Source organism: Schistocerca piceifrons, chromosome 9 (genome assembly GCF_021461385.2).
Source record: "Schistocerca piceifrons isolate TAMUIC-IGC-003096 chromosome 9, iqSchPice1.1, whole genome shotgun sequence".
Classification (NCBI taxonomy): domain Eukaryota; kingdom Metazoa; phylum Arthropoda; class Insecta; order Orthoptera; family Acrididae; genus Schistocerca; species Schistocerca piceifrons.
Genome location: NC_060146.1, coordinates 150,172,618 through 150,199,675, shown reverse-complemented (window position 1 = coordinate 150,199,675; position 27,058 = coordinate 150,172,618). Strand labels below are relative to the sequence as shown.

Sequence of the window (27,058 nt, the reverse complement as noted above, 5' to 3'; positions counted from 1 at the left end):
AGCGAAGTCACAAAATCTTCACAGTGCAGATGGAGGACAGGCTGGTGGCTTGACATTGAAAGCAATTCAACCTACGGGCAGGGGAACGGCCTCCGGTGAGTCTGCACACAACTCCCAAGCCTTCCTCCCTCCAGCAACCTGTGTCCTCACCTACTCCTCTGTTCTCGGAAGCTCCTTCTCTGTTTTTGCTCCCACCTTCTGCACTGAGGCAATCTCACTTCCTTCCGCCTCCTCAACTGCTCTTTCCACCCCTATGCACAAATGCCAGGGTGCAGGTGTGGGAGAGCTTCAGCAGTCAAACGATGGTGCTGTACGGTTAGCCGGTGCTCCCATTCCTGAGGCCCTGGACATCTCTGCAGATCTAGCTCCAGTGTTGGGGTACCCAGTGGCTGTTGTCACACCCGTGGGCATCCATCTGCATTGGAGCTGTCACCACCAGGTCCATTTTTGGCCCTACTCTCCTATGGAAGCCAAGGATGCCCATCAGTCATACTTCAGAAGGCATGGTTGTGAGTTTCCTGGGTGCCACTCTGTGTCTCAGACTGTCAGTGAGGGCTGTGGGGTTGCACTGTCTCACAGTCTCTCCACCAAGGTGAGAGTATTGTGGTAGCCATCTATTACCACTCTGATCACCATTACCATAGCAGGAGATGAGGCACTGAATAATTTTGTCATAATTCATCCACACCCTGACCTGCCAGCTCAGGTCAAGCTACCAGGCAGTGGCATGATTAAAATCAAAGGCAGCATCACATCATGATCAGCCTGCACAGCCATGGACTGCACAACCTCAAGAAACTGACAAACAACCTACATGATGTAATTCCAGAGTGGAATGCTCTAACTCCCTCTCTGATATGATTTGTTCACATGCTCACCTGACTCCCCTCTCTGGACTCTTAGTATCTAATTGGACTTGTCTGCTTATTGTACTCTGACTTTGTATGGAACTGTATTCTCATTTTGATATTATACACATATTTACACTGAAGTACTAAAGAAACTGGCATAGGCACGCATATTCAAATACAGAGAAATGTAAACAGGCAGTATGTGACACATTGGTCAGCAATGCCTATATAAGACAACAAGTGTATGGCATAGTTGTTAGATCAGTTACTGTTGTTACAATGGCAGGTTATCGAGATTTAAGTGAGTTTGAATCTGGTGTTATAGTCAGCACATGAGCGATGGGATATCATCTCCGAGGGAGCGATGAAGTGGGGATTTTATCGTATGACCATTTCACGGGTGTACCGTAAATATCAGGAATCCAGTAAAACATCAAATCTCTGACATTGCTGTGGTCAGATAAAGATCCTGCTAGAATGGGACCAATGATGACTGAAGAGAATCATTCGACGTGACAGAAGTGAAACACTTCCGCAAACTGCTGCAGATTTCAATGCTGGCCCATCAACGTACAATGAAACATCATTAATATGGGTTTTCAGAGCTGAAGGCCCAGTTGTGTACACCAAGTGAGGTGGTGCAGTGGTTAGCACACTGGACTCACATTCAGGAGGACGACAGTTCAAATCCGCGTCTGGCCATCCCGATTTAGGTTTCCCGTGATTTCTCTAAATCACTTCAGGCAAATGCCGGGATGGTTCCTTTGAAAGGGCACAGCCGATTTCCTTCCCCATCCTTCCCTAATCCGAACTTGTGCTCCCTCTCTAATGACCTCATTGTCGACAGGACGTTAAACACTCACCTCCTCCTCCTCCTCCCACTCATGTAACGTTGGTGACTGCACAACACAAAGCTTTATGCCTTGCCTGGGAAGGTCGACACTGACATTGGACTGTTGATGACTGGAAACATGTTGTCTTGTCGGACAAGTCTCATTTGAAATTGGATGCGCATGGGTGTGGAGACAATCTTATGAATATGTGGACCCAGCATATCAGAAGGGGACTGTTCAAGCTGGTGGAGGCTCTGTAAAGTTGTGGGGTGTGTGCAGTTGGAGTGATATGGGACCCCTGATACATCTAGATATGATTGACAGGTGACACATACATAAACATCCTGTATCCAATCACGTCCATTGCACTTTCCAACAGACTTGGGCAATTCCAGCAGGACAGTACAACACCCCACACATCCAGAACTGCTACAGAGTGGCTCCAGGAACACTCTTCTGAGTTTAAACACTTGCGGTGGCCACCAAACTACCCGGACATGAACATTATTGAGCATATCTGGAATCCCTTGCAACATGCTGTTCAGAAGAGATCTCCAACCCTTCATACTCTTACAGATTTATGGACAGCCCTGCAGGATTCTTGGCATCATTTCCCTCCAACACTACTTCAGACATTTGTCGAGTCCACGCCACATCGTGTTACGGCACTTCTGTGTGTTCACGGGGGCCGTACACAATATTACACTGGTGTACCAGTTTCTTTTGCTCTAGTAACCTCAACTACCACTTGACTTACTAAATGTCAATCACAAATTATATAAATCCAAATTTAGTTGTAGTCTATTCCATATACTGCACACAGATTAATGTTTGAGGATTTGCTTCTCCTTTGTTAAGGTGTGCCTTCAGTTGTTCCACATCCCTGGAGGTCCTCCTTGATGCAACATATGGAGTAAATCTCAGTAAAAAATAGGGCAACATGCTGGCCATTCACATCCTGATGTTAGCTGACAGTGGGCATAGTGATCAGTATTCAGAAATGAATGAACAGTGCTTCAGTATTAAATAACCTCTTTTGTAAAACAGTAATGGTCACTAGGGACAAATCTATTAGGGCTGCACTGTTTTAAGCAGATTAAACTTTTATTTGGGAAAATGGAGGCTGCAGTCTCCAGCTGGTCATCCCAATTTATTTTTCCCATAGATTCTCTAAACTCCTACATGCAAATTTGGCACCATACTCTCCTTGCAGCTCTCTCCACAGGACATGATGGACTTTCATGAAGTGCTAAAGAATAAACTACTTGTTGGCTGCCAATATTTTGTATTTTTACCAGCACATGAATAATGATTCATTGAATCCTGATGAAACTCTTTCAGTTTAGCTTGTGACAGAGTGAACTGTAAATCAACTGTACCTTCTCCTTGTCCTTGTCCTTTTCCTTCTTCTTTTTTGAGGTTGAGGCTGCAGAGTGGGACCGACCCTTGCCACCAGAAGTCTCATGGCACTCACACTCACACTCTTCTGGATCGACATAGCTGCAACATGACGGCAGTTTTACAAAAAAATTATGTGTTTGATTTTAGTGAAATGGCTTGGTAGAAACAAGTGTCACTATAATGACATGTAAGTGAGGGTACCTGAAAGCTCTCTCCTCTCCTAAATTTTCCAGTATAATTTAATAGGTATTGTTGCAATGTTGTGAGAGACATAGGAAACTCTACAGAACCATTCAGTTAACTGTTAATTTAAAATTCAGTTTTTGAAAACTAGTTTTTGATATAACTCACAACAATATCTAATCAACATTAAAAGACTTATGTTGACTCATATGATCATCATTTAGCACTGGTAATAAATTTTTGAACATTGTATCTCAGTTGCCATAGGTGTATTCATTTCATTAGTTTTTAGTGACAACTGGAGTTGTGAATCTGCCCCCTCTGTAGATGTCCAAGCATTCCAAGGGAAAGATTTAGGATTATCCATAATGTATTTTAATTATGATGTTTTTTTCTGGCAATGTAAACCAGTTTTGATTGATCTGGTCAGTTCAAGTAATTATGTTTTCCACAGTTATAGATGACAAGGGAGGCCACAATGTTAGATCAGGTATTTACTTCAAACTGTGTACACCTTTAGTAGGCCACCAAAATAACATAATGTGCAAGTAGTAAGGTGTAGTACTCTGGCAACTCAGAGAAAATCTCAAGAGAAATTTTATGCATCTATTGTGTAACAGATGTACTGTACAAAAGGACTGGTTGCTAGATGTCATTGTGGTCAAGTGAATAGCATTCGCGCAAAGCCAGAGTTTTCTGGAAGAGGCGACAGTTCGAATCCTGCTAGCATTTACTTTTCATTTTCATCAGTAGTCACATTATTTAATTTATATAACATTTGAGAGGTAATATAATGAATAAAACACATACATTTTCATGAACTTGTTGTGAATTTCATATGTTGTATGACAATTTACTATTTGTAATTAAATTTTCAAGGATGAGGGACAGGCCTGGAAAATCAAAGTCAAACCTCAATAAATGATGATGCGATTGACGTTACTCCCCAGAAATGTCCCATTACTGAAGATACAGATCAGCCCGAAACATCGTCGCCAACATCTCTCAAAATTAAAACAGAGGTATGTGACTTAAGTTCGAGCAATTCCAAAAATAAAACAGAGCTGTACTGTATCCACTGTTGATGAAGATAGTGAGGTACTTAAGATGCACCGTGCCATATCCTGCTACTAGCGCATGTGAGTGTGAGTGCACCGTGTGTAGTGGTGTTACACATGCGTGCTCGAATATATCAGCACAAAGCCAGCCATTGGCGGACACCTGGGCGAGGTGTATGCGCGGCGCAGTCTCTGCCTCGCCATATGCCTGTGGCTCGTGCATAGAATATGTGCTGAGCAGCACTGACTCACACTCTTTATGTGCACTGCTGCGTCTTGATACCTGTGGATTCAGGAGAGGCTGATTTAGTTTTATTGTTCAGAGGTTTATGAATAAAGCCATATTTGCGTTACTTACATCAGTTTCATGTATTACTTGTTTCATACACGCTTGCCGACGAGTTTGGAATGGTTTACGCGTATGCAGTCCTTAAGCCACTATTGGCACCGTGTTACTGGCCCTGACTGAACAGTTTAGTTTGGCAGTGACCACTTTGTCGGCTTCCATTAACAGACATGGTACCGTTCCATCGGTACATCCACCCACTTTTCCTCCATATGTTCATTCACCTGAGGATTGGGAAGCTTACGAAAAAAGACTCAGATAATATTTTTTGGCTTTCGGTTTGACAAACTCGAATTTGTGCAAAGCCTTCTTCCTCAAATGAATTCCACCTAAAATGTGACAGTTACTGAGTCAGGTTGCCCCTTCACTAGAACTGGCAGCTCTCACTTTTGATCACATGTGCAGTTTGTTTTCCAACTACCATTGCAAACAAATGTATGTCATAGTGGCACGAGTTGAATTCTATCGATGCCACAAGAAACCAAACCAGTCATTACATGTTAGTGGAGATGCTGGCTAGATGCCACCTCTCCCTCCAGGACTGAATTTGTATACCTCATATCTCTGGGTCTAGTGTTACCCCACGTGAGAGTGTGAGAGCGTTTTGCAATATTTGTGTAACATGGGCACCAACTCTGTATTCATCTAGTTGTATGTGGGAGAACACCTAAAAACCACATTCATGCTGGCTGGGACATCGGACCTCGCTATTAATCCGCAAAACGGATTCCACCCGGAATTGGTGCGCCGACCCGATTCACAGAAACAAGCGTGCTAGAGGGCGTGACTTCCGGGTGGTTAACAATCTCAATTTAGTTGCAAATTTCTTTTGTACCCAGTTTGATCATACTGTAGTTAATAAGTGTCCGCCTGCTTAGCTGGGTGGTAACGTGGTCACCTCCCACTCAAGTGGGCCCGGGTTCGATTACCGGCCAGGTTGGAGATTTTCTCCGCTCAAGAACTGGGTGTTGCATTGTTGTCATCATCACCGGAGCACAAATCACCCAATGTGGCGTCAAATAAAATAAGACTTGCACTTGGCAGCCGAACTTCCCCGTATGGCGCCTCCCGGCCAACGATGCCATACGCTCATTTCATTTTTTTTGTTAATAACTATTAGTGCAGCTCTAAGAAAATTGCTTTTGGCTTGATCGATGTCTTACAGGACGTCATGTGAGAGAAATGTGAGTTGGGTTTCACATGGTCGATGGTTACGGAATCTGTGGTGGTTGGCATGGAGAAGGCCATTCTCTCTGAGATAACTCATTACGTTTTAACACAGAACATGGTCTAAGATTCCGCAAAAGATGGGTGCCAATGGTAGTAGACGGCTGTTTTGTGAGTCAACAGTGTATGTGCAAACAAGGTGAACATCACGACGTCACAGTTATGTATTAGCATTGACAATGAATTAAGAGACCTCTAAAGTAGTGTCATGTTATTGGCCATCTATATAAACCTTGCGAAATACTCAGAGAATTCAAATAACTGGCAGTTGTTTTCACAGAAGAGAACAAGCTCGGTATCGCTATTACCACAGCCAAGCTGGAGGTTAGACATGCAGCACCCGAAAGGAATTAATCTCCTACAAATAACTTTATGTGTGTTCTGCACTGTGCTACCACAGCTGTTGATAGGTCTGCTTTAACGCACGAGCATGTTTACAGCAGAGCCTCAGTTTCTGTTAACAAAATCTTTAATTGCAGCCACTGTGGCCAAGTGGTTCTAGGCGCTTCAGTCCTGAACTGCACTTCTGCTACAGTCGCAGGTTCAATTCCCGCCTCGGGCATGGATGTGTGTGATGTCCTTAGGTTAATTAGGTTTATGTAGTTCTAAGTCTAGGGGAATGATGACCTCAGATGTTCCATAGTCCTTAGAGCCAAAATATTTAATTTACACTACTGGTTATGTGCCATGAACATCTATATCTACATACATACTTTGCAAGCCATTGTAAAATGTGGAGCAGATAGTTCCATTCCATAACACTTTGCAATGTTGTGCCTAGATATTTAACCGATCTAACTGTGTTAAGCAGCACACCACTAATACTGTATTCAAACATTACAAGACTGATTTTTCCTACTCATCTGCATTAACTTACAATTTCCCCCATTAAAGCAAGCTGCCATTCATCACACCAAATAGAAATTTTATCCAAGTCATCCTGCATCATATAGGGTGTATCCCCCTACAGCATCCTCAGGCAAGAGGTAGCTGTTTACCTACATCTGCATGATTACTCTGCAATTAACAGTTAAGTGCCTGGCAGAGAGTTCATCGAGCCACCTTTGAACTACTTATGTACTGTTCCACTCTCGAATAGAGTGCGGAAAAAAACAAACACTTAAATATTTCTGTGCGAGCACGGGTTTCTCTTGTTGTACTATGATGACCATTTCTTCCTATGTAGATGGCACAAAAAAAAAAAAATATTTTCACTCTCTGAAGAGAAAGTTGATGATTGAAATTTCATGAGGAGGTCCTGCCGCAGAGACAAACGCCTTTGTTTTAATGACTGCCAACCCAATTAGTGTATCATATCTGTGGCACAAAATGACCTGCACTTCTTTGAACTATTTCGATGTCCTCCATCAGTCCTATCTGATGTGGATCCCACACCGCACAGAAACAGCCCAGAAGAGGGAGGACAAGCGTAGTGTATGCAGTCTCTTTAGTAAATCTGTCACATTTTCTGTGTAGTATGCCGATAAATTGCGGTCTTTGGTTTGCTTTCCCCACAACGTTATCTACGTGGTCGTTCCAGTTTAACTTATTCGTAACTGTAATCCCTAAGTATTTAGTTGAGTTATAACCTTTAAAATTTGTGTTTACATGACCGTAAATGACAGCGTCATCTGCAAAAAAATCTAAGAGAACAGCTCAGACTGTCTCTTAAATCGTTCATGTAGATCAGGAACAAAGGAGGGACTACAACAGTTCCTTGGGGAACGCCAGATATTACTTCTGCTTTACTCTTTGACTTTTCGTTAGTTATTACGAACTATGACCTTTTTGAAAGGAAACCACAAATGCAGCACATAACTGAGACGATACTCCACGCTCACGCAATATAATTAGAAGTCGCTTATGAGGAACGGTGTTAAAAGCCTTCTGTAAATTTAAAAATATGGAATCAATTAGACATCTCCTGTCGATAACATTTATTACTTCGTGTGAGTAAAAAGCTAGTTGTGTTTCACAAGAACGATACTTTCTGAGTCCGTGTTAACTATTTGTTAATAAATAATTTTATTCGATGTGATTCATAATGTGCGAGCACAGTCTTAGATACAAAATCCTATTGCAGACCGACGTTTGTGATAAAAGTCTGTAATTCAGCGGATTTCTCCCATTTCCTTTCTTGGGTATTGGTGGAACTGCGCAACTTCTCAGTTTCTGGGTACGAACCTTTCTACGAGCGAATGAATGTTTGTATATATGATTACTAAATGTGGAGCCATTGTATCAGCATACTATGAAAGGAACCTGAATGGTATACAATCTGAAGCCTTGCCTCTCTTAAGGGTTTTAAGCTGCTTCTCTTCACCAAGGATATCTACTTCTAAGTTCTTCATATTGGCAGTTGTTCTTGATTTGTATTCTGAAATATTTTCTTCGTCTTCTTTTGTGAAGAAATTTCGGAAAACTGTGTTTAATAACTGTGCTTTAGTGGCACTGTCATCAATAGCGTCACCATAATTGTAGCGCTGCCAAGTAATTGGAAATTTGTGGTAAGGTCTTATGGGACCAAAGTGATGATGTCATCGGTCCCTAAGCTTACGCACTAATTAATCTAAGTTACGCTAAGGGCAACACGCACACACCCAAGCCCGAGGGAGGACTCGAACTCCCGACGGGTGGTGCAGAGAAGTGATTGTGTCTTGCCACAGGTGTGCTTTACATACGAGCAGAATCTCTTTTGGTTTTCTGAGAGATTCGTTGTGGAAGCTATTAAAAGAGTCTCGCATTGAAGTACGCGCTAAATTTCGAGCTTCTGTTAAACTTAGATCACAGATGATCTAGAGCGCGTATGACGTCATTATGTTGAAACCTACACCCATTTTCAGGTGACTTTGGATTACTCTTCAACTTAGTTTCATCACAGTTGTAATATTAGGTTGGTGCATAAGTTCGTAGCGTTTATCCATAAGTTCAATAAACACAACAGATACACATAACAGAGACTTTAGTCATCATTTATATATTCTGCTTCACTACTTACAACAGTCTGCCAAGACTCGAATACCTTCTCGATTGCACGACTGTAGAAATCACGTGGTTTTGAGCGAAGAACTCGTCCAAGCATGTTCGGAGCGCGTTTTCATCCGCAAACGAAGTTTCTTGAAGGTCGTTCGATAGAGAGCGGAAAATGGGAAAATCTGAGGGCGCAAGATCATGTGAATAAGGTGGTAAAGAATGACTTCCCAAAGAAACTCCAGTATAGTGTTTTTCGTCGGTCTAGCAGAATGCAGGCAGGCGTTATAGCGGAGTAGCATCACTTCACGCAGCTTTCCTGGTTGTTGTTCTACAAGACACCTCAGTCGTTAACAACAAATTTCAGCAGTGATGCTTACACTCCGGGAAGCAAATCGTAGTACGCCACACCGTCGCTGTTCCATCTGATGCATAACATTATTTTTTGTGGGAGCGCGCGGGTCTTTCTAAGGGGAGTTGCTGCTTTGCTGGAGCTTAACCATTGCTTTCTTTTTCTTACTTTAGCATAAAGACACCATTTACTGTCACGACGGAGGATCCGAATGGTCGCTGATTTTTGTGCTTTTGACTTATAGCATGCGGTACTCATGCGACAGATCTTTGAACCTTCCCCACTACATGCAAATGACAGACGATGGTGGAATGATCACAGTTCATCACATTTGCAAGTTCTCGAATGGCCTACACTAACGTGGATCATTCTGCATCAAAACGTTTAGGTGATCTTCATCAAATCCCGACGGTCAGCCTGAATGTGGAGAGTCAGTAATGTTAAAAAGATCCTCCTCGAAACGAGAAAACTATTTTCTTGTCATGCTCTGTCCAGTGGCATTATACACATACACGGTGGAAAAGTTTCTGGTTGCCTCCGGCTGCTGTGGCTCCTCTATTGAACTCAAACAACAGAATATGACGAAATGTTCTGATTTCTCTACTTGACACTCCATTTCCTGGCATCCAAAGCTGCACTCACTATCTCGAAATGAGAAAATGAGCCGGCCGGAGTAGTCGAGCGGTTCTAGGCCCTACAATCTGGAACAGCGCGACCGCTACGGTCGTAGGTTCGAATCCTGCCTCGGGCATGGATGTGTGTGATGTCCTTAGGTTAGTTAGGTTTAAGTAGTTATAAGTTCTAGGGGACTGATGACCTCAGAAGTTAAGTCCCATAGTGCTCAGAGCCATTTGAACCATTTTTGAGAAAATGACAGTATGTAAATTCAAATAACAACAGTGAACTACAAATAAGAAATGACAGTCGATAAGTAAAAACACAGCAACTGGAATACGGAGATGCAAAAGAAAAACGCTACGAACTTACTCGCCAACCCAACATTTTTAGTAGATGTTTCTTTATTACAATGGTGAAATATTGTGAAGCGTTTGGCTGTGACGAAAGATAGGCGAAAGGAAATAGTATTTCGTTCCACAGGTGAAAAAAAAACCTGGTAAACCATTATTCTAGATTAGGTCACTGAATTTACAGGCTGAACCTATGGAGTATTGTCATTACGAAGCAGGTGCGAATGGTCCTCTGTTTGAGATTATTGATTTGTGTCTAAAAAAAGAACAACGGAAGTCTCGCGAAGAGACCATGAGGATAAAATCAGAGAGATTAGAGCCCACACAAAGGCATACTGACAATCTTTCTTTCCACGAACAGTAAGAGACTGGAATAGAAGGGAGAACCGATAGAGGTACTCAAAGTACCCTCCGCCGCACACCGTCAGGTGGCTTGCGGAGTATGGATGTAGATGTAGATGTAGATGTAGAATCGTAACACCAAGGAGTCGTGCGACATACGCGAAATTTGGGAGGCGTGTGTCTGCATCTGAAAGACGATGTCTATTCAGGTTTGGCGCCAGTCACATAAGTGTGGCGCTAGTGGCATCCCTATGAGGACTCAGCTCTGGTTTGCTTTAAATACACGCTGTCACGGTCGTGGGCGCTGGTTACCTTTGAGATTGGACGTGGTGAGCTGAAGCTAATCAAGAATGCTTTTAATGCGACACAGACGTCACTATCGACTCATCACGAAATCTGAACGAGGTTGTGTAATAGGGCTACGAGAAGCTGGACGTTGCTTCTGCAGTGCTGCAGGAAGACTGTACATGATTGGATGCAGCGGTAGTCACGAGAATGCACGGTAGCAAGAAGCCAGGGCTCCGGACGGCGACGTGGCACTACCCAGAGGGAAGGCCGCCGTGTTCGGTGTATGGCTGTGGCGCATCGTACTGCATTTGCAGCAGCTGTTGGCACCACAGTATACTGTTGTTGTAACCCAACATGCTATAGAGAGTGTCGACATGTTGCCTTGGCCTGTTCGATCACCAGATCTGTCTCCAGGGGAGCAGATTGGGACACCATAGGACGATAACTCCAGCGCCATCCGCAAGTAGCAGTAACCGTCCCTGCGTTGATCGGCCAAGCGCAACAGGCATGGAACTCAATCAATCCCACGAAGTGACATCTGGCACCTGTTCAGCATAATGCATGTACGTTTGCATCCTTGCATTCGACATTCTGGCGGCCACACCGGTTATTAATGCACCAGAATTTCACGTTTGCAGTGACTTATCTCACGCTTACATTTACCTGTGATCTTGCAATGTTTATCACTTAAGTATTTTACCTAGACAAATGTATTCTCGAAATTTCATTACTTTACATTAATAATTTTTTGGTGTTGGGATTTCTTCCTCGTCAGTGAACTGAATGATAAGGATGACTGTATACGTGTCAAGTTACATCAACGCACCAAACAACAGATATTGGGTTGGCGTAAATGCCCATATCATGCACGAAACACCGCTGCCTGATGAAAAGGTTGGAGTGTGATGCACAGTGTCGGCTTCCAGTGTTAGCACGGACAACTGCAAAACTCCGTGAGGCCATTACACACGATATAAGCAACACTGTCGAGGATACGCTTCACAGAACAATTACAATTAAAAGAAAGCAGCCCTCGGTCACTAATTTTTAAGGAAATAACCGGGTTTCGATACTGCTAGGAGTGTCTTTCTCAGAATTTACACCAAACAATGGTCTATAACATGGTCACAGAATTATGAGTAAAACCGTATGATACAAATTATAAAATAATAAATGACATATAAGTACTGCCGGTCTTTCACGATTATTCCGTACTTATAATTTGTATCATACGTTTTTAGTCATAATTCTGTGACCATGTTACAGACCATTCTTTGGTGTGAATTCTGAGGAAGACACTCCTAGCAGTGTCGAAACCCGGTTAATTCGTTAATAATTAGTGATCGAGGGCTGTTTTCTTTTAATTGTGACTATTTACCGTCTCTGAACGTGCAGCCATGTACAAAATTTTGCTTCACAGACTGTCGCGGAATATGATGAGACGAATACAGTTCTGCATCGATGCTGGTGGAGGGTACTTCCAACATTTACTGTGAGAACTTCGTATGTATGTAAGTTTGTACAGTGTGTCACCTCCCAGCGACATATTACCATATCCCAAAACTGTAGATTTTATCGCGTTATTGGGTCAAATGTTACGACTCATTAAAGTAAAAATGGTTCAAATGGCTCTGAGCACTATGGGACTTAACTTCTCAGGTCAACAGTCCCCTAGAACTTAGAACTACTTACACCTAACCTAAGGACATCACACACATCCATGCCCAAGGCAGGATTCGAACCTGCGACCGTAGCGGTCGCGCGGTTCCAGACTGTAGCGCCTAGAACCGCTCGGCCACTCTGGCCGGCTCATTAAAGTAGTTGAGGTTTATATGGATCGCACTCTGTTTGGAGTGGTTTGCTATTTGTTAGAAAACGTTGCGTATTTTAAGAGCGTTTACATGCCTTCTCTTCTGATCGTTGGTGAATTTCGGGTCTTGTTCAATCGCTGTAGTTCGCTGCAAAATTTACGTTTTTGATGCAATCGTGACAGTCATTTATACGACCGTTTTGTTTTCGACTGGCAGCCGCGAAATTTGAATTTGTTCCGGTGAATTTTCATTCTGTTCGCGTGTATGTTTTTTATTGTGTGTTGTTTTATAGCTCATTAAGAGTGTTGAATAGTGTTTTGTTGCAGAGTATTCTTTGATTACTGATGCCGATCCTGTGTAGACGCAGGATGAGGCAGGAAAAAAAAGGAAAAGGTAGAAGAAGCACAAAGGTATGCGTTCTTTGAGTAAAATTTCGTTATTCGCTATCCTGGCTGATACTGTAACTTTAATTTCCACGTGTGCCAGAATGGTGAGACAGCGCTGGGTTGTGATACGACCCGGGAGACAGCAGCACGGCCGGGTCACGCACCTGTATACGACGGGCGGCCCCGCCGTCGACGCGGGCAGCGTCTGGATGCGGCGCGCCGGCTTGCGCTTCTCGGGGATCTCCTCGAAGTTGATCCACTGGCGCGCTGCGGGGGCGGCGGGCTGCGGGGGCGGCGGCGGCGGGGGCGGCGGGTTGGCGCGCGGCGGCAGCGGCGGCGGCGGCGGCGACGGCGACGACGCGGACAGCGACGGCTTGCGGCCCTCGCGCGGGCTCTGCAGGCCGGCGCCCTGCTCCGCGAACTCGAACCACGACCTCCCGGATGGCGTCCTGCTGCAAAGCGCGCCCTCTGTCAGCCAAACACCGTGGCGGCGGAGGTGGCCGTACAATTTCGAGGGTGGCTCGTAGTTAAGGAACTGGGTGACGAGCCACCCCAAAAAATACAATGCTTCACCAAAACAGTGGAACACCCAGAGGACACGGTCAGATGTCAATGTACGAGGGTCACTCCAAAAGAAATGCACACTACTTTTTTTTAAAAAATCCATCTTTTGTTCTACATGTTTGAAAGTTTTACAGCGTGTAGATACATCCTTTAGGAACAATATTTTCATTTCTCGCCATAATTTCCATCCCTCTCAACTGCCTTACGCCATCTTGGAGCCAGCACCTGTCTACCAGCACGGTAAAATTCTGGACCAACCTGTCGGAGCCACTGTTTGGTAGTGTGCACAAGGGAGTCATCATCTTCAAACCTTGTTCCACGAAGAGAGACTTTCAGTTTCCCAAAGATATGATAGTCACATGGAGCCAGGTCAGGACTGTAAGGCGGGTGTTTCAGTGTTGTCCGTCCGAGTTTTGTGATCGCTTCTATGGTTTTTTGACTGACATGTGACCGTGCATTGTTGTGCAACAATAAAACATCCTGCTTTTGCTGATGTGGTCGAACACGACTCAGTCGAGCTGGAAGTTTCTTCGGTGTCGTCACATAAGCATCAGAATTTATGGTGGATCCACTTGGTATGATGTCCACAAGCAAGAGTCCTTCGGAATCGAAAAACACCGTAGCCATAACTTTTCCAGCAGAAGGTGTGGTTTTGATTTTTTTTTTTTCTTGGGTGAATTTGCATGATGCCACTCCATTGATTACCTCTTCATCTCTGGTGAAAAATGATGGAGCCACTGACAACATCCTGGGAACCCACATGGCACAAACCTTTTTTAACGTCAACACTATCAGTATTCTGCAAACACTTCCTTCCCCTATCCCAACGTAGCGTGACAATTCGTTCACTGTGAAGCATCTATCAGCAGTCACCAATTCGTTAACTCTCTGCACATTGTGTGGAGTGTGTGCAGTACGAGGCCTGCCGCTGCGAGGACAATCCTCAATATTGCCGTGCCCGCTTTCATCACGTAGCCTGATTGCCCACCGACTAACTGTATTGCGATCGACAGCAGCATCTCCATACACCTTTTTCAACCTCTTGTGGATGTTTCCCACTGTCTCGTTTTCACAGTACAGGAATTCTGTGACAGCACGGTGCTTTTGACGAACGTCAAGTGTAGCAGCCGTCTTGAAGACATGCTGTGACGGCGCCACTCACGGGAACTGGTTGAACTGAATGAGATTTTCACTCTGCAGCGGAGTGTGCGCTGATATGAAACTTCCTGGCAGATTAAAACTGTGTGCCCGACCGAGACTCGAACTCGGGACCTTTGCCCTTCACGGGCAAGTGCTCTACCAACTGAGCTACCGAAGCACGACTCACGCCCGGTACTCACAGCTTTACTTCTGCCAGTACCTCGTCTCCTACCTTCCAAACTTTACAGAAGCTCTCCTGCGAACCTTGCAGAACTAGCACTCCTGAAAGAAAGGATATTGCGGAGACATGGCTTAGCCACAGCCTGGGGGATGTTTCCAGAATGAGATTTTCACTCTGCAGCGGAGTGTGCGCTGATATGAAACTTCCTGGCAGATTAAAACTGTGTGCCCGACCGAGACTCGAACTCGGGACCACTACAGTGGACGACCATCGTTGACGAATATGGTGGCGACCTGAGGAGAGCTCCCGTTTTTCCGATATCTCAGAGAGGAATAGCTGCGTCACCAATGGCGTCACGGTGTGGAGGCCAATGAGTACGATTTCAAGTCACGGCTGGCAGGGGCTGAGGGAACTCTGACGGCAAAACGCCACATCACCAACATCTCGCGTTGTCACGTGTTGCCTGTCATGCGACAGTATCATAACGTATCAACGGCCTAAGAGATGTTGAGGTACCTCGGTGGCCAGCGCGATCCCAGATCTACCCCCGTTGTAACGTATGTGGGAGCAGTTGGGACATCAACTCCGTCCCAGTGCCAGTATGCAGCATACGAAAGCCGAGCTTCAACAGTTGTGGATCAGCTCGCCTAATGAAAGGATGCAACGGCATTATTACATTCTTCCTGAACGAATCAGAGCACGCATAGAGGTGGGTGCAACGTCATACTTAAGTGGGCTCATATTTCCTAGCTCTCGAGGTTTTAATCACTGAAGTAACATCACATATCCACTTGGTCGTCGGTCGGCTGTGGGTTAACTGTGTGTGTCGACTTGTGATTCGTCCTTGTTGTTCCACGGTGATTGCTTTTAGGATTGTTCGAGCTCTTGTGGAAGTGTTTTCGTGGAACTGTGTCTAGCTTATGTGATTTCGACTGAGCAGTTACATTAATGCTGTCTGCGTACTGCAGTAGGAAGTCGGTCGGTTGGGACAGAGAAGCGAGGAAGTCTCCGCGGCGAGGGCATTAGCGCAGTGTTCCGCAGTGTCTTTTTCCTAGCCGGGTTGATGCCGTCCGGCACGGCGTGTTGTTCGACGGCCCTTGGTGTTCATATTCTTCAGGGGTTATTGTGCCTTGCCTGTATTTATACGCCAATATTTGAAGACGTAGTGCTGCTGGTACCTTCGTCCTCACTGACAGTTTCCGTTATCGTGCCGTTGGTCGGCCGGAAGGGAGTTGATTAGGTTGTTGGTCGGTCCCTCAGCCGTCCCTGGGTCAGGTTCCCATTCGATTATTTAATCTTACGTTTGGCTGCCTGTCTTACCTAACCGGACGTTAGAGTTACCTCCTCAGGCCGACCCTTGGAACACTTATGAGCACCACTGTTCTGTTGTTTCTAGATGGTGATTTTCTTTCAGTATTAAGTACTGTGCATGGCCTTCATCCGAACCTTATGTGGAATATTTTAAGATAAGACCTTCAGCCGTCTTAAATTAAAACTTGTAAGATTCTTGCTTAAACCCCTTTTTTTAAAAAAAGGAATGGGGGATTTTGCTCTATAGGAAATCCTTATGAACCAGGCCTTAAGCCTTGAGTTGTTCTATGTTCAGTACGTGGCCTTCAGCCGAGCTTTTATGTCAAATATTTTTAAGATAAGACCTTCAGCCGTCTTAAACTAAAATTTGAAATTTCACCTTTAAAACTTTTTCAAGTTTCTTCTCTATTGGAAATTCTTGTTATTCAGGGCTTAAGCCTCAGTTCTTCTATGTCTAGAGTGGCCTTCAGCCGAGTATTTACGTAAAAAAATTTTGTAACTCAGGCCTTCAGCCGTGTGTGTTCCTTAAGGCAATTTTAATAACTTGTGTTAGAACCTTCAGCCGTATTGTTTTTGAATCCTTTTAAGGGCTTGTGTGATTAACTGCTTTTAGGAAAATAAATTTGTGTGTTTTGTGCAACTAACAGTAACAGATCTCGGCCCCTTTCCACAACCATAACCTGATCCGCTCTGTCCTGCGTGCCAAGATTTCAATATGTTGTCAAAATTATAGATCCAAAGCCCTACACGATTTTCAGCTTTCGCTGCTTACAGTGAATGGAAATTAACACAATGGCTGGGCCACGTTTTGGGATCCCTATCTCTGCCTCGCTCTATTGTGCTTTGATGCAACTCTGTGCTACTGAATCCACGGGATAATATGATTTTTTCGTTTTGTAGACGGCACAGTTTTACATTTCTAAAACACTACCGGAAAAAACACACAAAACCGTCAAGGGAAGGGAAATTTTACTGACAACTGAGGTGACAGGCAGTTCATCGTTGTAGGAGTATACGATAAGAGATTCAGACCAAATGAAAAATCTGTGTGACAGTAAAAGGTGCCCCAACAGCCAATACACTGTGTAGTACCCTCTGGTGGTAATGCAGGCGTCTATTCCCGCATCATAAAGGTGCCGAATGCCATCCTGCGATAGACTGTCCTAAGCATCTTGCGCCTTTTGCTGCAATTCGGCAGGCTCTGGAGAGCGGGTAAGTTCCCGCTTCATGATGTCCCATAAGTGTTCAACTGGCGAGATATCTGGTGATCCTGTGGCCAGGGCAGTTGTTGTACAGCATGAATAGCACCTTGCGTATGTGGGCGAACACTGTAGTGCTGAAAAAGGACATCATCTTCGTGTCGAAGAAATGGCAGTAGCATGGGGGTAACAGTCGGCGCATTGTAGCGGACATTGGTTGCTTTACCTTGCAGAACAAAAAATGTTACCTTGAGTTGGTTCGATCATGGGTCCCCTCCTGTTCTTGATATAAGTGAAACAAGATGCTCAACTCACACTGTTTGCTGATGATACAAGCATAATTATTAATCCAGTAAACGAAAGTCCGATAGAAAATGATACAAATAAGGTAGTTGAAAAAGTTATTAATTGGTTTTCTGCGAATGAGCTTGATCTGAACTTTGAAAAAACACCGTACATACAGTTTTCTGCTGCAAAAAGTGTGATTCCTTCAATAAACATAACACGTCAAAAGAAGTCAGTAGCCAGGGTAGAGCATACTAAGTTTTTGGGTGTACATATAGATGAGAATCTTAATTGGAAAATTCATATTTTGGGTCTCCTAAAGCGACTAGGTTCAGCAACTTTTGCAATCAGAATAATTGCCAGTTTTGAGGATGTAGAAATTAGTAACCTAACATACTTTTCATACTTCCACTCTCTGATGTCATACAGAATAATATTCTGGGGCAACTCAACACTTAGGCAAAAGGTATTCACTGCTCAAATGAAAGTAGTTAGAATAATGTTTGGGGTTCATAGTCGCACATCTTGAAGACATCTGTTTAAAAGGTTAGGAATTCTTACAACTACTGCACAGTACATTTACTCAGTAATGAAATTCTTTCTCAACAACATGGACCAGTTTAAAATCAACAGCTACATTCATGATTACAATACCAGAAAAAAGAAAGACCTACACTGTCCTTTACTTAACCTATCTTTGCTACAGAAAGGGGTAAAATATGCTGCTATAAAACTTTTTGATAAATTACCAGATGAAATAAAATGTCTGACTGACAGCAGTAATAGTTTCAAAATCAAATTGAAATCGTAACTCGTTGACAACTCCTTCTATACCATAGATGAATCTTGAATATGAGTAAATATATCTGGAGATATAATATATGCATTTTGTGCCATTTAAGGGAATTGGATAGATAATAGAAATATTTAGGTATAACACTATAATGTAAAAAAAAAACCACCTTGTTTCCTGTGCGCATTTCTCGTGTATTTGACACGTTCCACATCATAACGGTTTTTCCGTGCTATAGATCAATGGAACACGTAACTAACTAACTAACTAACTATGGCCCTCCACACCGTGAAGCCTGGGCTTGGACCTGTGTGTCGTGTGCGAAAGCACTCTAGAAAGGGCCGCTCGCCATGTTTACGCCATACGTAAAGAACCTACTCTCACCACTGAAGACAACTCAACCAACTCAACGCCATTCCATTCTCCGCGGAACTCTTTCACGACGTCAGAGTAGCTATCCTCGGCGATGTCGTGGTGTCGGTGGTAGCCAAAGGCACAAGTGATGTTAACCTTGCTGCAAGTAGACTGTTGTCAATGGTCCCTGATCACACAGCAGGTGCATCATGAGCACAGGTGTCGTTCCTGGATGATGTTCGGTCGGCCACCGCTGATCTTGACGTGCGCCTGTACAACGCAGACGTCCAGAACCTGGTCTCCACAAGTGGGAATATTCCACAGTGCGCTATTGGAAGCATCGACACATCACAGTACACTGTGCAGTCTGCCAATACGTCCATCCAGCTTCCCACAGGCCCACAATGTAACCTCGTTCAAATTGCTGAAGCTTTTCAACAGGAGAACGCCCTTGTCGGCGGGGCATGGGTGTGCCTAGAATGAATGTCCTCCTCTAAAACTCAGCAGTGTCATTGCCTGCATAGTCAACAGAGAGGATGCATAGACAGGCCTCCAGAGCGGCACTGGATCGCCGATGAAGCGATAAATTGATCACATAACCCCTCAGTATGCATATATTTTATAGCCTGCTGCCATTAAACATAGTCCTTGAGGGAGTTGCATTTTTTCCGGCAGTGCATTTAAAGTAAGTTGCCAACCTTTGCATCCTCTGAAATCTTATCACTATCAGATTAGGCATTAACACGGCTTTTTTCAGACAGTATTTCGCTACAGATAACAGCATTATCTGCCAAAGTTGTTAAGTTTCTATTAATATTTTCTGCAAGGTCATTAATATACAACATGAACAGCAAAAGTCTCAACACCCCCTGGGGCACATTCGAAGTAACTTCTATATCTACCGATGACTCTCCACTCAACATGTTACATCGGCCGCACCAAGAAATCACACGATCATATTTTCGATACAAAGTGTAGGTGTGATTACTAGGTCAACTTATTTTTAGCAGTCAAGAAATGTCATCTACCTAACTGCCTTGACCCACGGTTTTCAGGATGTGTCATGAGAAAAATGCGAGTTGGGTTTCGCATGCTCAATGGCTTTGGATCTATAATTTTCACAACATATCTTTACTCATCCTCACAATTTTAATGGTCTTTCTCAAAATAGTCTTCCATGAATGTGATGCACTTGTCCCATGCTGGATACCATTTTTTGAGAGGTCCTTCAAAATCGCGTCCGCAGCCTTCACCACTGCTTTTGATGATTGATAAGGCCTCCAATGACGGCGTTTCTTCATGTTAGGGAGTAGAAAAGAGTCACATGGGGCTAAATCCGGACTATGGGGAGGTGAGGGATGCACTTCACGTTGATTTTTTTGCAAGATATTCAGCAACAACATTGACAACATGCGGCCGCGCAATGTTCTCAGGACATCCCTTTAGTACTGTCCAGTTGCTGATGTGTGTGTAGGTATAACATGCTGATAAACCGTTCCATGAATATCAAAGAATGAGATGACCATAACTTTCGCAGCAGAAGCAACCACTCTTGTTCTTTTTGAGGTTGGTGATGAAGATTTCCACACTGAGCTTTGCTGTTTGCTCTCACGATCAAAATCATGTAGTCAAGTTTCTTCAGCAGTGATCACATTTGAAAGAAACTCCGGATCTTCCTCTAACATGAACTTTAATTGCATGCAGACCTGCACGCGAATGTCTTTTTGTTCGGGAATCGGCAGTCTTGGAACCCATCGCGCACAAACACGTGTCATGAGTAATTTCTCTGTCACCAACATGTGGGTGGCACGAAATGAAATGTTCAGTATTTCAGAAAGTGATCTTAAGGTAATTCATCGATCCTCTCTCACTATGACAGCAGCAGTGGCGATGTTTTCTTCCGTAAGAGCAATAACTTTGAAATTGAATGTCTCCCCTCTTTAAACATATTGAACTACCTTCGAGCTGTGCTCTACGGAAGAACAGACTCTCCATGGGCCTCCTGTAACATAGTATAGGCCTCAACTGAAGATTTGTTGAGGCGAAAGCAGAATTTCAGAGTCGCAAATTGTTCCTCGCGTATTACCTCCATTGCAGCGGTAGGCGATACTGAATATGTCTGACCTTGCCTGCCTCTCACAGGAGGGAACCAGGAATCCCAACAATGAAACTACTACGGCGTGTTTTTTGCACGTTAAACTAACAGAATATCATAAAATTAAATTTTAGCATGAGAAAATATGAGCATAAAAAATTATGATCATTCTTTATTGAACAGCCCTCGTAAAACGGACGCAAAAAGGAAAAAATACAAAAGAAAGAAGGAAAACCGGCTGTATTTGATTTCTCACAAAGATTTTCTCTCTTCTTTTTGTATCTGTTTCTTTCTCCATTTCGTGAACAATATTTCTACGACCGACCCAGCTATCTAATTTTGCTTCAAGTTTTGCTCTTATGTGCAGCAGTCTGTTACACATAACAGAAAAACTTGCAGCACCTGAAGTAGACAGCTGGGTCGGTCGTCGAAAAACTGTTCACGAAATGGAAACAACAATTCGGCAGAACACCCGGAAGCACACTATTAATCGTTAGGACATCGGCAGGAGGTTCGCAGTGTTCCCAGTATAGAAACCACGAGCCATTCCTGCATTTCTAGAAGCTGGTACCAGTTGTATGGCAGCATATTGTAATCGGAGATTCTCAGCACGTCTGCAAACCGAGAACTTGCATTAAAGTTCAAGTTTTTATTTCTCTACTTATTTATTCATTCTAGTTCAATATCTTGGCAACGACAATGGACTGTTACAAGTGAAATTTAACTGCTTGTGAACAATTATAACAATAACTTCTAGTGTGCTTTTTCTTTCTACACTGAATATTGACCTAAGTTTACAGTATTTATCATATTAATTTTTCTTTATTTCCGAGTATTCTTCCTGCCATCACTGTAATATTTGGGTGGCTACGTGTACGCTACTCGTTTCTTTATGCTATCTATTTCTATTCACAGCCGTGCCTTCCCTTCCTATCACTGGAAAAGAGCTAGAAGTTTTCGTTAAGTTCAGTCTCTTTGAACTATTTTACTATTATCTTTGTCACTTTCAATTATTATTAGCATTGCAATAACTATGACTAAAACTACATATACAGCAACAACACTTACTACTACTACTACTACTACTACTACTTTACAAATATTAGTAGCCGCCGTTGCTACTACCACCACCTTCAATATCCTACAGCGAGAACTATTAAAACTTGTGCTACCATTACTCATGTTATTACTACACTCGTGCTACGGTTACAGTCGATGACGTGTCCGTCGCTGAGGACGGTAAGTACGCTGTGCACCAGATCGGCCATACTGTCGGCTCCAGGAGTACCTCGCTGCCCACAGACCGCATAGCACTGGGTCAGTACGCATCTTATTTTCCAGTGCGAGCCACCGACTCCTTCTCAATCCTTGGGCTCACCCACCGGCCTTCCTCGCCTTGCCTGTGGTACTCCTTGACTGCAGCTATGCCTTGTTTTTGCTGAGGGACCATCGGCTAAAAGATTAAAACTTTCAAAGCGTTCTTTGACTCCTATTTTACGGTTAACAGATATTCTCCCTCAATCCTACCTAGCGGTCCTCGCTATATCTTCAGCTAGGGGACGTTCCCAAAGGGCATGCAGCCATTTCACCACAGTCACAGTTGGTCGTTGCCTTCCTGCTACTTCCTTTCGAATCTCTAGCAGAAAGGTAGCGGACCAGTCCCCTAACTGGCTCAAATTGCGCTACCTCAGGCCTTTCAATTATATCTCAAAAAACCGAAACGTTTTCTTCCCTGTACCTCAGGAATTTCACCTCTGCTGCCTTTCAGTAAATATTAAAATTCTTTATTTATTAATATTTCCCCAAGAGTTTCGTGTATTTTTCCGTACTGCTACTTTCTTCATGCAACAGACGACAGCCCTTTTCCTTACTTGTAATTCCAAGAGATGTACTCCCGTCAGTGCAGTCAGTACGTCTGCAGGCGCGATGGTGAAGCACCCACGCCAGCGTGGCTGTACGAGGGGCGTTTGAAAAGTCCGTGCAAAAATAAAAACTACTTACGTGTTTGGGGCAAACCTTTTTTATTTTTCGACATAGCCTCCTTTTAGACTTATACATTTCGTCCAACGCTGTTCTAATTTGTTGATCCCTTCCGAATAATGGGAATTATCCAAGTCTGCAAAATAGCTATTAGTTGCTGCAATCACCTCCTCGTTTGTACAAAATCTTTGTCCTGCCAGCCATTTCTTCTAATTGGGGTACAAAAAGTAGTCCGAAGGAGCCAAGTGTGGAGAACAGGGGGATGTGAAACGGGTTGGAAGCCTATTTCCAATAATTTTGCAACCACAAATGCTGAGGTGTGTGCTGATGCATTGTCATGATGGAAAAGGACTTTTTTGGGGTCCAGTCGCCGGCGTTTTTCTTGCAGCTCGGTTTTCAAACGGTCCAGTAACAATGAATGATATGCACCTGTAATAAATAGTTTTACCCTTTTCCCTTGCGAATCCCAAAAGACAGTCGCCATAACCTTTCCGGCCTAAGGAATGGTCTTCGCCTTTTTTGGTGCAGATTCTCCCTTGGTAACCCATTCTTTAGATGGTTGTTTGATCTCAAGAGTATAGTAATGTATCCGTGTTTCATCCACAGTGACGAAACGACGCTTAAAGTCCTGCGGATTCTTCCTGAACAGCTGCAAACCATCCTTGCAACACTTCACACGATCCCGGTTTTGTTCAAGCGCGAGCAATCGCGGAACCCATCTTGCGGATAGCTTTCTCATGTCCAAATGTTTATGCGAAATATTATGCACCCGTTCATTCGAGATACTCACAGCACTAGCAATCTCACGCACCTTAACTCTCCTGTCATCCATTACCATATCATGGATTTTATCAATGATTACTGGAGTTGTAACCTCCACAGGGCGTCCAGAACGTTCAGCATCACTTGTGCCCATATGGCCACTCTGAAAATTTTGAAACCACTTATGAACTGTTCTAATCGAAGATGCAGAGTCACCATAACGTTTATAAGCTTCTCTTTAGTCTCCTGAGGCGTTTTGCTCTTCATAAAGTAATGTTTAATCAGCACACGAAATTCTTCTTCGTCCATTTTTTGACAATCACTCGACTTCTTTGATTCACACGAATGTCAAACACAAAAAAATGGTCCAATATGGCTGAAACTTGGTGTGCTTTCTTTCCAAAGATGTTACTAACTAAACATGACATCGATACGCGCCTGTGGTTCCATCTCTCGGACTTTGCACGGACTTTTCAAACGCCCCTCGTATTGCTCGGCGAACTTTTCTCACTGTAGCGGCAGGGGTCCTCACCAGCCACAACACTGTCCTCGTACTGCAGCCCACAACTTCGGCTAATATCAACTCCTGCTAAACCCCATATAAATAATTTTATTAGCGATACAATTACTTTTCCTTGCTATACGTTCTACGTGGACTTTAAGGGTCAATTATTCATCCAGATACACACCTAAATATGTTGATCACACATCTTGAGTTATCGCCTAGTTTATTTTGATCAAAGGGTTCGTTTCAATTCTTCCTTTAAATAACATATTATGTTGATTTTGGAGTGTCACTAGGAGTACCATTTGTGCACACCATACACGCAAAGTTTCTGGGATGTTGTATTTCCATAATGAACTTTCACTCTCCAGAGCAGTGCGTGCTGATTTGAAACTTCGTGGCTTATTAAAACCGTGTGATGGACCTGTACTCGAGTCCTCGAACCTGGAACCTCTTCTCTTCGTGGGTAAGTGTTGTACTAACTCTTTTTATTTTTCTGTTCTTCTTTCTATCTGTTTCTTCGTCATTTCCCGTTAGTAGTTGCGTATGGATGTCGTGTGACACGTCTCAAATTCCATCGATGAACACTTTTTGTTTTGTTTTGTTTTACATAGAGTGGCCATCCCTGATCGAACACGCTGATCTACCGTGACAGCAAGTGAGTTATGCAGGCGCAACTCACGACCCGCCCTCACAGGTTTCCTTTCTTTCAGGAGTTCTGGTCCCACACGGTACACAGGAGAACTTCCGCAAAATTTGAAAGGTAGCGGAAATTTTAAGCTTGAAGATGAGGTACAGATATAAGCAAAGGTGTGAGAGTGGATCGTTAGTTATGCTTGGATAGCTCAGTCGCTGGAGAGCTTGCCCACGAAAGGCAGAGGTCACCGGTTCGAGTCCCAGTCCAGCAAACAGTTTTAATCTCCCACGAAATTGGCGTACACTAGAAGTAAGAAGTCATTAACGTACGCTACAGTTCCTAGCAATTTCTGTTTCACAGAGATCTTACCGTAGCAGACCAGTATGCAGTCTCAAGCTTTCGATGACTCCTTCCATCGTCTACACCAGGAATTACTTGTAGTCCGTGTGTTACTTTATTTAGCTGGTCGACTTCTGTCTTGAAACAAAACTAAAACTCAGATCGAACAGGCCCCACGAGGTCCAACGGTACCCTCCGACGGCCGTGTAATCCACAGCTGAGAGACTTCACTGGATGCAGCATGTGATCAGCACACCGCTATCCCAGATGTTGCCAGTTTTCGTGACCGGAGCCGCTACTCCTCAGTTAAGTAGCTCCTCGGTTGGCCTCACAAGAGATGAGTGCACCCCGCTTTCTAACGGCGCCTGGAAGACCCAGACGGTTACACACCCAAATGCCAGCCAAGCCCAACAGTGCTGAACTTCGGTGATCTTTCGGGAACCGGTGTCACCAATGCGACAAGGCCGTCGGCTGCTTCTCTCGCCAAGATGTCAGAAAATCAAAGACCTTCCTTATGCTGTCAGAGACTATGTAGCTGCCTGCGATGGAAGAAAACCAGTTGGTTGGTTGGTTGATTCGGGGAATGGGACCAAACAGTGAGGTCATCGGTCCCAAGAACATCAGTTAGCGACGTTGATTTCCTTAGATCGTGGGTGACTTAATGGATTTCTCTGTTGTCTTTCAGCACCCAGCGCCAGTTTGCACGCGGCGCATTGCAGAACTAAAAGTCACTCTAGCGGGCGCTGCCAGGTCGAAAACAACGCAAAGGGACCTCAAGAAGCAGGGAGCTGGAATTCCAGAATCGTTCATCACTGATGCAAGTGCCCCTAACAGGAAAAGGTGGGGTAGAAGCCATGAAGCCTGGACTATGGAACAACAGAAGAACGTCATCTGGTCAGGCGAGTCTCGATCCACGCTGTTTCTAACTTCTGGCCGAGTTTACGTCCGAAGAGTGAAACATTGCTGGGATTTGGTGGTAATTTGGACAGCCATTTCGTGTATTCCATGTCCCCACTGTTATTCTGCAAGGTTGCATTGCTGCCAAGGTTCAAGCGACCATTTTGGCTGATCAGGTCCATACCAAGGTACAATGTTTGTTCCCCAGTGGTGATGCGGTGTTACAAGAAGACAGGGCTTCTGTTCACACAGCTCGCATCGTCCAGAAGTGTTTTTATGACAACGAGGATGAATTCTCGCATTTGCCCTGGCCACCATGGTCACAAGGTCTTAATATTATTAAGCCTTTGTCGTCTACTTTTCAGAGAAGGGTGCTTGATCCCTAGCCACCCCCACCATCGTTACCTGAACTTGACAGTAATTTTACAGGATGAACGTTACAGTATTCCCTTGAAAAGACTACAGGACCTGTATTTATCCATTCATAGACGACTGGAAGCTGTTTTGAAAGTCAACGGTGTTCTTACACTGTATTAGCCATGGTTATGTATTGTGTTTGTGGCGTTTCCACATTTTTATCCATCCCACGTATGTATAAAATTCACTTGGGGAGCTTGATAAGTCTGGCAAAAAAGCCAGAAAAAATTTTGTTTCGTAAGCAACTCACATTAATTCGCACCATAGTCTTCTTTCAGGGATAAGCAGTTGGTCCAGCGATCCACCAGTTTTTTCATTCCATCGGAAAAATGGGTTCTGTCAAACTCGCAAAATACTTATTGGCTGCACTTCCTCAGTTGATGAAAATTTATTCCGAGCAAGCTGAAGTTTTAAGTCAGGGAACAGAAAGAAGTCACTTGGGGCTGACTCTGGTGAATAGGGTGGATGAGGAACCAACTCAAAGGCAAAGTCGTGCACTTTCGCCATGTTATCAGTGATGTAAGGAATGGTGCAATACACTGTTGAAAGAGCACTTTTTTGCCTTGGTCTTTTATCAGCCAAC

The 27,058-nt window shown here is 43.9% G+C and overlaps 1 protein-coding gene across 1 annotated transcript in view; it reads right to left on the bottom strand.

Annotated features, from left to right (window-relative positions):
* Window positions 1-27,058, bottom strand: part of LOC124716776 (PHD finger protein rhinoceros) — a 227,976-nt gene that overhangs the window by 56,451 nt on the left and 144,467 nt on the right. Inside the window, exons 18-19 of the mRNA XM_047243323.1 lie at window positions 13,181-13,465; window positions 3,064-3,184 (exon numbers count right to left, since the gene is read on the bottom strand). Of these exons, the coding sequence (XP_047099279.1) occupies window positions 3,064-3,184; window positions 13,181-13,465 (406 nt within the window). The remainder of the gene's footprint in view (window positions 1-3,063; window positions 3,185-13,180; window positions 13,466-27,058) is intronic.